Raw genomic sequence first — 12,486 nt, 5'->3', positions numbered from 1 at the left:
GCTTGAAATGGCTGCAATTATTGTTGCTAGGAGGAGGCACCGCAGAGAACAGAAAGCGCGTGGTTGAAGGGAGAGGATTTTTTTCACACATATTAATTTATTTGGGAAGAATACATTATCCGAACATATCGTTTGCCAAGCCATGTTATTTTTAATTTGCTTCAGGAAATAAAAGACGACTTGGAACCCTCAACTAGAAGTCACTCAATACCAGGTCTATCAAAACTCTTGCCACATTACGTTCTTTTTCAACATAATGTGGCTTAAGTATATTAAAAAGTGAAAACATTTACTTTAAATTAGAATAATATTTCACAATGTTACTATTTTTCTGTATTTTTTATCAAATAAATGCAGCCTTGATGAACGAGACTTCTTTATATATATATATATATATATATATATATATATATGCATGAATTGTACCATTGCCGAATGCGCTGTCGTGTTACACCAGAAGTGGCGCATGCTGGCACATTTGAGTGAAATGTGAACCTGTTCTCACTGCACTCTTTGTCACACAGGAGCAGACTCCCTTTTACACGTCTGGGCCAGAGCGATAGCCTCAGAGCTGTGGCTGTGTTTGTGTGTGTGTTAGGGGACCAGAGTGTTCGCTGTCACCTCCCTGCTGAAAAGAAACAGACAAATAAGTTCAAACTTCATGGCCTAGTTCTGTTTCGCTGTGCCTGTGACCTGATTCCAGTGAGCCGGCCAGTGAACGTGTGTGTTCTGACTGCTGTGTGCAGGAGAGTGTGTAGCGCTCTGAGCTCACAGACGAGTTTTCCCATCCCACCGCTGCTCCGCTCAGGGCCGTTTCTAGGCATAGGCGAGCTAGGCGGTCGCCTTGGGCGCCACCAGCTGAAGGGGCGCCAATGAGCGCAAGTACTGGCACTTTTAGCAGGGTTGTGATAAAGAGTGGCACGGTCACCCTGAAATATGACTGCCGCCCCCACTGGATCCCCAACATTATTGGGCTAGAGTGCTGTCAATCTGACGATGCCTGTATGCCACTAGATCAGAGTGCAATAGGGATTTCGCCTAGGGTGTCAAATTGGCTAGAAACGGCCCTGGCTCCGCTCATGTAAAACAGGCCGTTTGCAGCTCACTGTCACAGCTCAAGCTGTGCTCATTACTGTATATGTGTGTGTGCATTCACTATGATGTGTGTTTTAGTGCTTCATGTGATCTCTGTGCAGTGCATGCAGCTCAATTCAGTTTGTTTTGGAAGCCCAGGCACTGCACATGCTGTATAAAGGCTGAGTGATATATAAAATATATATTTCTGATCAATTTGCACAATATGTTAGTACCTTATTGCTTTTTTGGCCATTATTATATATATATATATATATTTTTTTTTTTTTTTTTTTTTCATCCCTGTTGGTTAATAATGTTTTTTTTTTTTTTTTTTTTTTGAATTTAGAACTTTAATACTTCAATTCAGCAAGGATGCATTAAATTGATCAACGTTGACAGTAAAGAAAAAACAACAACATTTATTTCAAATAAATGCTGTTCTTTTCTACTTTCTATTCATCAAAGAATTCTGAAAAAAAGATAATTTTCTACCAAAACATTTTTATTGAGATTTACATATACATTGATATAATAAAAAAATGTAGGATAATTCGACAATGAAGACTTGAGAATAAATTACAATAATTAATATTTTACAACAGAAAAAGTTACGGTCACATATTAGGTGGCCTTAACTACTATGTACTTACATCAAAAAATAAGCACAATGTACTTATTGTGTTCATATTGTATTGCAAAACACTTTTGCTGCTATTGATACAGGTAAGGTTAGGGACAGGTTTGATGGTATGGGTTGGTTTAAGGGTGGGTTAAGGTGTAAGGGATGGGGAAATTAATTACAGATGTAACTACATGGTATTTTTAAAAAATGTAAGTACAATGTAAAAACATGTATGTATTAGTTGGTTCTTAGAAAGTTAGGACACTGAGAAAAATATAAATAAATATATATAAATAAAAAAAATGTTGATTTTGCATTTAAGCTGTTTGGTTGAAATTATGTTTCTCTGAGTGAAACAAAACCATCCTTTTCAGAGAAAATGCTGAAAATTATCAGGATATAATTGTTTTAGTTATATCACCCGGCTCTAACCGTATACGCCCTTGAAAACCATAATCAGAATAAAAATAAGATTAAACTCTTTTAAGAACCCATCAGGGCTGCAGTCGTCCCCAGCAGGGACTGAAACTGTTTGAATTTGATATTTTAGTTGCTAAAAGCCTGCTTTTGGTGATTCTTTGCTTTTCAGGCATGTGTGTTGAATTCTGGCATACTCTCAATGGTTTTCAGGTTCACAGGGCCTGTGCATATGGATTCATATGATGATTATGATCCCAGAACCAGGGCAAACATTCTCCTCGCACCTCTAGTGGGGACAAGCCGAGTGTAATCCAATAAATAACACTGTGAAAATCGAAGCAGTCAGCAACATCTAAAATAAACCACCAAACACAGGTGAGAAAGACCAACAGACACTGAACAAAACTGAATTCCTGCTTGAGTAAACGTGAAATGTTTTTTTTTTTTACAGCATTCGTTGAATAAGATGAATGCAAGTACATTTCATATTTCCTCTCGGATTTTCATTCAAACTTGTCATTTTCTTCCTCGCCAGGTGACAAGTCACATTTGTCTGCGTACATTTACATATGACCTATTTTATGTTTGATAATGAAAGCAAAGTGAGTGTGTGAGCATGTGTGAGTGAAGGTGCTGGTGTGTGAAGTTGTGAATATGTGTAAGCGTGTGTGTGATGCTCTGGCAGTGTCTGGTCCTGTTGTTAACAAAGAGCATTTAATTAGGAGTCTGTTTATCTCTCTCCTCCACTCTCTCATTCCTCTGTTGTAATGTTGGGAAGGGTGTGAAAACAAGCTAAAAATAAGAGCCCGAAGGAGGAAAGTCACAGAGGCACATTAATTGTGCCGGTTAAAAGCGTCATACAAAATATAGATTTAGAAAAACGGAGGAGAATAGAGGAAGAGAAAAAAACATTCTTTAACATCCTTTAACTTCGTAATTCTTCCTGATGGAGAGCCACCAAAGCAAAGAAAGATTTTTTTTTAATATCTCCGAGCACCTTTCTGACCTACTTTCCTCTTGTTGTTCTCCTGCGAGTCTGTGTACTTCTGCTTGACATTTTTGAAAAGGAAACTCGAACCCGCTTTCCACAGCCTCAGTGTAACTCACTTCCTCTCTGATGAAGTCAAGGAGTCGGGAAAACAAGGCGAGTTTAACTGAGAACGAGACTGAGTGTTATTCTCAGGGGTGGCTCTGCTTTTACACGCTGGAATGGAATGTTATGGACGCCTGATTTCACCGCAATGTACAAAATGTAAAAATGTAATTATGAGGTAAAGTTTAAAATTAGAAATAATGTCACACTGTGAGATAAAGCCACTTTTAGAGATATGAAGTTGGAAGATGCAAAGTCACAGTTTGTGATATTTTAAGTCACAATAATGAGAAACATAGTCACAGCTGGGAGATATAACGTTTTTTTAAACTAACTAAAAACTAAAATCATTAAAAAACATCTTCATAACTAAACATTAACTGAAATAAAATATTAAAATGTAAACATTTTGTTTAAACTTGTTGCCAAAGCAGCAACATTTCTCATTTTTGTTCAGTTTAATTTGATGAACTAAAATAACAAAAACTAAAAACAAAACTTAAAAAGTATGTAGACATATTAAAAAATAAGTAAATAAATAAATACTAATAAAAAATACAAAACACAATAAAATTACAGAAACTTTAACTGAAATTACAATGAAAGATATACAAATAAAACCTAATTCAAACTACTGCTAAAATATTATAGTATATTAATGATACTAAAGTAACTAACTTAATTAACATGAACTAAAAATAACATATTAAAAAAGTATAGATATTATATTTCATCTAGTTGCCAATGCAACATTTCTGTTCATTTTTGTTTAGTTTAAGTTGATGAACTAAGATAAAAATTAAAATAAATAAAAAGTATACTGACATATTCAAAAATAAATAAAAAAAGACTAATAAAAACAATAAACAAAACAATAAAATTACTAAAACTTTAACTACAATTATAATGAAATATATACAAATAAAACCTAATTCAAAAATTGACAAACTATAATAGTATATTATTGATACTAAAGTACCACATTTATTTATTAATATATTGATTTTTGGACTGTTAGTTTTAGAGCTCTTCAGTTGTTTGTAGTTTGAACAACAAAAACCCACATAAATAAGATTTTAGCTAATCTGATTCAAATCTGATTTTTAAAATGCATTTCATTAATTCATTGCTATGGCAACCAAGAAGATATTGTCTACACTACATTTACAAAATGACAGAGCGGACAGTCCTAAAGTTTGGATTTGGGAATTGGGTGCAGTATGAACATACTGAAAATTTTAATGTTTCATGTAACTATTGGCTTTCTCTCCGATGTTTTCCCTTAATATCCCTAAATGATGTAAAAACAGAAACATGTTTGATTTCACATTGAATTCTCTGACTTTTGATTGTAGACTTGGGTATCTTGGCAAATCTGGGCACCGTTTGAGACACTGAAATCTATTTTGAAACTGTAAATGAGTCTTTTTTATCAGGAAAAAGCATGAGTTTCAATTTTTATCTCCATTTAATAATTTCTGTCTTGAAGAAACAATTGAGTCTATGACGGTCTGTTTCTCAGTACATGTCTGTCTTAGAGAATAAGAGCGATGTGAAAGGAGATCTTGTGATTTTCTGTCCTGTGGGAGACGCCATTGACAGGGCACACGGTATCTCTGACTGATTCCAGACTGATAGCCGAGCAAATGTGAGAAAGATCTGCTTCAATCCATCTATTCTTGACAGAGGAGTCTGAATTGACTTGTGTGGAGTGGACAAAAAAGTTGTGAAGTGACAGGACTCAAAGTTTCAGTCAGTGAAATGTTGGCCAGTACTGGTTTATTTAGGCTAGAGGCTTGTACTTTCTTCATTTTGAGTTTGGTTTTGATTTGTGGCCTGTCGGCTTTGCTTCACTCAAATGGAGGGTTTGAAAGTGAAGATGCAGTCGTGGCCGAGGACTGCCTGGTACCAAGAAGAATTATTCATAAACAGTCCCACTAATGAGCTCTGTATAAGAGCACAGACTACGATTCAAACAGAATGGTAGCTGGGAGGTGTGACTGAATTCGAGTGATAAACTAACATCTCCACCCCTCAGAGACCCTTCAGAAAGCAATTACAAGAGCTCAGGCACTTCATAACCAGTCAAAACAACCTGTATGTGTATGTATGTCAAATCATCAATTCCCCCTGGGATCATTAAGATGTTTTATGGTATATTCAGAACTGCCAGAAAAGACTAAAAAACCCTGGAACTATACATCTCCTGGTTTATAGCCTCTCCAAGTTGTCTATCTGCTTTCTAAACAGCTTGTGTTAATCATGGCTTAATTCAGAGTCTATGAAGACATTACTGTAGATGGCTGCTGTGCCGGTCATTTGCCTTTTGGGGGAATGGAACATTAACATTCTGTCTCTGAGGAGTGAAAACAACAGAAAAATCAAAGCTCAGTGCCTGTAATCTCCACTGTCCTCATTTAGCATTTCACCGAAGACAAAAACGTCTCTCTTGAGGTTAATCAACTTCAGTAGATTATCCGAAAGAAAAAAAATAGCTTAGTGTTTTTTTAATAGATCAGTTGTTCTCAATTATAACAAGTTGTGATATAGTAAGAGTATAAAATTAATGGTGACAGCATAATTCAGATATTTTGATGAGATACATTTGAGTTCATTTTTAGATCTCTGACTTTAATATCTTGGCAAATCTAAGCACAAATTTAGACAATTTTCAGATGAGGGTAAGGATTTTTCTCAAAGAGATAACTGAAGTCTCATCTTGCTTTCCATATAGTCTCATTGCTATCTAGGAGAAATGATTGAGAAGATACTTTATTAGTGATTTTTCTACCTTAAGGAATATCACTTATCATTTAAGTACAGCTGTTTGGTACTTAAATTAAACATGCATGTAGTTCAAATGTATGATTTGTCATTTGTCATCAAAATATCAAACCACATGGCATTTAGTTTGCAATTTTTTTTTCAACTGCTTACAGACATTTTCAAAACTTTGCTTCTTTTTTCCCAAACACAAATCCAAGAATTGCACACACAAAATGCAAAATGCCTCACATCTCTTGCAAAATGAAGCACTGCATTCAAAATATCACAAACACATCTCAAAAGCAAACATCTGTAAACACCTTTGCCATAATATTAATTCCTGTTAGATTTTTGTGTTACATAGAGAATTGTGTGTTGTGTTTTGGAAAAAGTGTTTTATGAATTAGTGTATGGTTTTGCAGATTTGGTGTGTGGTTCTGGTGTTTGAGTGTCAGGTTTCAGGTTTCAGAAATGATGTGACAAGTAAAGATTTTGTGTGTAAGCAGTTGAAAAAAAAACTGTAAAAAATATTATCACTTTTTAACTTATCACTTGTAAAACAATAGCTGGGTTTGTCCCGTTTTAACCCAGCATTTTTTAGAGTGTACATGTTTTTTAGGCTTTACATTATCATTTGCAGATGCCACTTGACTTGGTATTTTAATGAAATTATGTTATGTGCTTTAGAAAATACCGGATTGTCTGGTCTCAGTCTTTTGGATGGTGGACCTCCATCTTCTGGGTGGAGCATGTAGAACAGACGCACTTTGTTGGCGTGTTTCTTGCTCTGTTGTGTGTGAGAAAGAGACAGAAAGACAGAGTGATATTAACAGATAATAATCCAAAGTGTTCTCACTTGATTTGGCATGAATGAAACACATCTTTATGAAGGGAAAAGACAGACACCCAGTAAATATCCAGTTCTGCAATACTTAAAATAATGCACATTATCAACCATCCCATCTGCAATGCAAATGATTATACTGGACAATTAATCAATTATGAAATAAACATGACATACTTTTCTTTTATAAAAGGAAGCATCCATTGATTTTGACTCATACTTTTGGTTCCGGCTGAAATTACTGAATTACTCTCAAAAGAAAGTTTGTGTTTGTATGGGACTTTTTTGTGCAGAGCATTTGAGGTTGCTTGTTCCCTCTAGCTGTTATTGATTTGTAGTGTCTGTGCAGTTCTGACAATCATCTTACATATACTATATACAGTATATGCCCTGAGTTTTTTCGTTCTCTGTCAAACTTTGCAGTGCTTGCAAAGCTGAATTGTATTGATATTCTTAAAACATTCTGGTTAAAAAACTCCATTCAAACTTTGCAGACTTCAGCCGTAGCTGTTATCAAGTTTTGGGTTTGTACAGTAGATCAAAAGTTTTAAAGATTCTTTGACTTTTAAAAGGCGAAAGTGCACTTTTTACTACCACTTCTAGTTAGGTTTTTTTTTTTTGATAAACTGTATTAATGTGACAATGTAGGCCTATTTACAAATAGCCAATCTTATATATCATGAGATAAACATGAGAAAAGCGATACGTTTTACTATTTTCATTAATTATTTTATTATCATTTTTTAAATTTTTATATTATAATTGTAAGGCCTCATGTCATAGACACTTACTTCTATTTTCATCCTGAAATATAATTAGGCATATTAGTCTTACCTCTCATTTTGCCTTGCCTAGAGGACAATTTAAGTAAAAAATGTTGCATTTAACCCCATTTTCTCGTGCTGATTCTTGTGTGCAGCCTACTGAAAATAAGATGTCTGCTGAGAGTCATGACAACAGCATGCAGGATTTTATTTACTCTGAACCAACACACCAGCTTATACTGTTATTTTGCTACTTTACAAGCTCTAATATTTACTTCCTATATGAAGGAGACAGACAGACAAATAGCATACACTACAGTATAAACAGTGTGTGTATGTATGTATGTATGTATGTATGTATATATATATATATATATATATATATATATATATTCTTTCTTTCTTATGTCATCTACACTGAATATTAACTGCTGTCTTCTGTTACTCCACCCAAACACTTTGATTATTTCACAGGAATCTGATGATAGTTTGGCAGTCGGTTGAACTTTAAAAAATGCATGTGACTACTTAGCTTTCAAAACATTTACAGCCACGCACATATCAAATAATCAAGGTGGGCCAGAAGAGCAAAGCCCCAGTGACCTTCTAAAAAAAAAAAAAAACCTAACATACCTGCTTCAAGACTTGTCCAGACTTGTCTTGAATTACTGTCCAGGGTTCAGTCTATGGTGACTCTTTTTTTAATTTTTTCCCTCACTTGTACTGCCAGTATCTCTGGAAACAGTTTTCTACCTGCCCTGATCTGACCCTATATTATATGTATGAGATCAGGCCATATATGAAAGAATATGAGATGTACAGTGCACCATGTTGGCAGACAGACTTTTTCCCATATCCTCTTTTTAATACAAAACTTAAGGCTGCTCTTCATTTTCAAGTTAGGCTGAGACAAAACGGTCCACTTCACACAGTGTTTATGCAGAGACGTTTCCTGAGCTCACTGAGGGAGGATATATTTCAAAACACTGCTTTTAAAATGTAATAGAAAAATGAAAGGCTTGCAGTATGACATTTCAGTTCTGTCTCTATAAAATCACAGAACATATTTACACAGTCAATTACAGAGATGTGCTTCTGCAAGCAGAAGTGTTTGCATTAGCAGAACATGTAAACTAAAGCATGGTTTTTGTTCCATGTTATAACACTGCACAACAAAATAGAGTAGGTTGATTTTTGAAAGTTGGATTATTTTTAACTCATCACAGCATCTTAAAAAAACACTACACTCAGGACACTCAAAAATGAGCTAAATGTGTGTGGCAGTGCTTTAAATTGGAAGAATTTCATAGCAAAACTATTTCCAAAAAAGTGGACTATTCAACCTTGCTAACTGGTTGTTAGAGGTTTGGTCTGTCACCGCAACTCCTCTCTAATTAAAACTAACCATTTTAACCTGTATTTATGGCCTATGTTTGTTTTATGCTCATTTGAGTTTTGCACATTTTTAGTAACACATGCTAAAGGCAAACTCTATTGGAATCAGTTGTGAGGCAAATCTCCCATTTGTTTTCAGTGAGAAGATCTAGTTCTGCTGTGTATATAGAACGTCCATAAAGTCACTCACAAGGTTCTGTTTCAGGTAGCTGTCTATGTAGGTAGTATGCAGCAAGTCAGTTTACTAGGTTTTGGAGCACAGCCACATTTGCATAGATAAGCAATCAAACCTGATATCACTGTGAGTTTAAGATGAATAGCTTGAATTTGTAATGTAATATGCAATATGTTTGATATTAAAGAAACTGGAATGTGAGCATCTGTGGGTATTAAAGAAGTGATTAATATAAGATTAGACTCAGAACAGATTGCAGGTGAGTGCTGCTTGTTCAGAAAAAGGCTTGGATGAAAACGCTGATGTAGAGCCAGACCCCTCACGAGAACTGAAGAGTTCATTAAGATATGACATGAGAGGTAAAAAATATGTGTGCTGTTGGAACGTCCAGCTGTAACAAGGGTTATTTTAGTATTATTTATATGATATTATAGTATTTATCAATATTTTCAATTAGCTTTTATATTTTCAGTTTTAGACATTTTGTTATGTGCTTTTGTCATTTTTATTAGTTTGTTTTTTAATCTTTTTTTTTTTTTTTAGTTTTACAATTCAATTTCAGTTTTAGTAATTCAACTTCAACTTATTTTATTTCAATTAGTAGTCAGATTTTTTTCCTTTAATATTTATATTTGTTTCGGCTTTATTTCAGTTAACATAAACAGTTTTATAGTTTAGTAGTTTTAGTTGACAGTAACAACACTGGCAAGCATAAGGCTGGTTTTACACAGTTTCTAGTTGGTCAACACTGAAAACTAAAACAAAACATAATGCAATGCATAATTAAAAATATGGGTAAAACACCTGTAAAAAATCAATATGGAAAATCTCTTCATGTTAACACTGCACATTAGGCCCTATTTTTAATGGCTTTTTTCTTAAGAGTGTAGATGGTAACCTATTGTTTTTTTTTCTACAAGGGATGTTCAAAACTAGATAACAAAATTGAGTAGTCAATGAATGACTAGTCACATATCAGCCTTAAGGAAACCATGCTTCCTTGCTTTAAACCAACCAAGAAGTTGGTTTAAAATGATTCTCTGTTGCTCTGTTTGTTATTTTCAGTTTGGTTTATACATAGAAAAAGTCTTAGATCTTTGAGTTCAGCTCATGAAAAATGGGGGCAAAAACAAAAGTGTTGCGTTTATAATTTTGTTCAGTGTATATATAAATACTCACACATACAGAATATATTTTGAAAATATTTACATGTACTTACATGTATATATTGATATTTATATAATTTATATTATATATAAATATATATAATATATAAATATAATATATTTTTCTTAAATATATACATGCATGTGTGTGTATTTATATATATACATAATAAATATACACAATACACACACATATATTATGTAAACAAAAACTTTTATTTTGGATGCGATTAATCGCGATTAATCATTTGACAGCACTAATTATTATACTTCTCAGAAATGTAAAAACTGTCCTTCAATCTTTAAGGAATGTGTACTAGTTTCATTTAATCTAAAACATGATTTAATAATTTGGAAAATCTTTCATTAAATAAACTGCAATGAGTTCATTAAAAGCATTGGCATCTGCAGAATGTTATTAGGCTTGGGATGACACACAATAGATTTCTAATGTCATTTAAAAAGTAATAAATCCCCATGAAAACCAAAACATCCTCCTATGTCATCTATGATTGTTTGAAATTTGTTGTTGAATTTATCTCAGAAGTAATGATATTTAACAGTAAAGGGAATTAATTTACAGATGAAACTTCCCAGGTAGGTTTTAGTGTGCTGACAGTCAGTCAGAACACTAAATCCCTCTCCAAAATATAGTCTCAAAATGTATCCCCTTCAAAGCACCACGGCTGAAATATTAAAGCTCTATATTTTATATCACTATCATATATAAAAGCAGCCCTTTCCACAGATATCCCAAGTATATCTGCCACAGTATAAACCGCATACTGTAGCAAGATTTCCACTTGTGGACACATTTTTACCGTCCCACAGTATGAGTGAGTTAAAGACTCTGATAGACTTGGAGGAGAGTGAAGGCACAGCTGGGCTCAGGGTGAGTTGAGTGAGATAGAGAGAGAGAGGAGAGTCTCTGTTGTCTCTGAAGCAGTCAGACTGGATTACACTGGTCCAGTGAAGAGCTCAGTGCTGAGAGCGGATGAAAGAGGCAATTGATACACTCAGAATGAGCTAAAGACCAGACACTGAGGGAGAGAGTGGAGCAACATTTGGTCTGGGAAAGATTTGATGGTTTATGAGGAGGCTGAGCAAATGATACAGCTATTAAAAATGTTGAGTTATGTGGTATTTGAGCGATTTGAAATTTTGCAGAGCCAGTAGTGCAGAGCAGTATGACAGTACAGTATGTACATTTGGAGATAAAAATGTGTCTGAATGTGGTTGAGATTGTGCTGTACCGTTCATAACCAAACTTTTGATGCCAAGGAGCTAAAATGATGATCCCCTTGCAATATAATGTCAACTCTACAATTTCACATCAAAGATGTTGATTTTCCTAAAATGTGTGTTTTTTTTATCACCATTATAGTGATTAGCGTTCGCTTTGGTTGGGCACTTGGAACTTTGTTTATGTTGCTATAATTTTCTTCTTTTTAATGCAGCAATGCATCATGAAGTCAGAGTTATTCAAGGGAAGAAAAGTAATAAATAGGTTGCTTTTAGAAAGTGACCTATCTTCTGAATAAAGCATTAGTGTGTTTCTTTTTGTGTGTGTGTTGTTTAATGACAACTTTTTCAAATTTCATTTTTCATAAATACCTTGAAATAAACATACTATTCCTATTTCACTTTACTTAGTTTTTTCAAGGCAATCGGTTTGCATGCTTTTTTAAAGTAAGCCCAACTAATTAGATTTTACAGTGTGTGTGAGAAAATAAATAACCCCCATATTACATCTAATTGGCTTTTATCCTGTCATTTACAGATGACAAAGCAAATTATTAAAATATTACCTGAATAATATTTACCTTGTGTTTAAATTGACATCATATATTCTTCCAAGCCACTATATAAGTAATGTTAGATGCATAAATGTCTATTTGGTTACACCTTATTTTAAGGTGTCATTTTTACATGGTAATTATACATTTAAGTACTGAGTAATATTAATTAACTACATACTTACTATATGATTAGGGTTAGGATTAGGGTTTGTCTTAGAGTTACTTGCATGCAATTATGCATAATTTATTGTTATTATAATAGTAAGTGCATGTAACGTAAGAAGGACACCTTAAAATAAAGTGCTACCATTTATTTCTTACTGTTAATAATTAATTTATTATTATTATTATTATTATTATTATTA

At 33.9% G+C, this 12,486-nt stretch overlaps 1 protein-coding gene across 2 annotated transcripts in view; it reads right to left on the bottom strand.

Moving 5' to 3' along the window:
• The window catches only part of LOC107747266 (zinc finger matrin-type protein 4-like), a 115,191-nt gene that overhangs the window by 56,744 nt on the left and 45,961 nt on the right, over positions 1–12,486 (bottom strand). For both annotated transcript variants that reach the window (XM_016561725.1, XM_016561724.1), the window contains exon 3: positions 6,673–6,765. In XM_016561725.1, the coding sequence (XP_016417211.1) occupies positions 6,673–6,765 (93 nt within the window). The remainder of the gene's footprint in view (positions 1–6,672; positions 6,766–12,486) is intronic.

The sequence above is a fragment of the Sinocyclocheilus rhinocerous genome, unplaced genomic scaffold, assembly GCF_001515625.1.
Source record: "Sinocyclocheilus rhinocerous isolate Xijiao unplaced genomic scaffold, SAMN03320098_v1.1 scaffold1069, whole genome shotgun sequence".
Classification (NCBI taxonomy): Eukaryota; Metazoa; Chordata; class Actinopteri; order Cypriniformes; family Cyprinidae; genus Sinocyclocheilus; species Sinocyclocheilus rhinocerous.
This window is presented reverse-complemented; position numbering and strand designations above follow the sequence as displayed.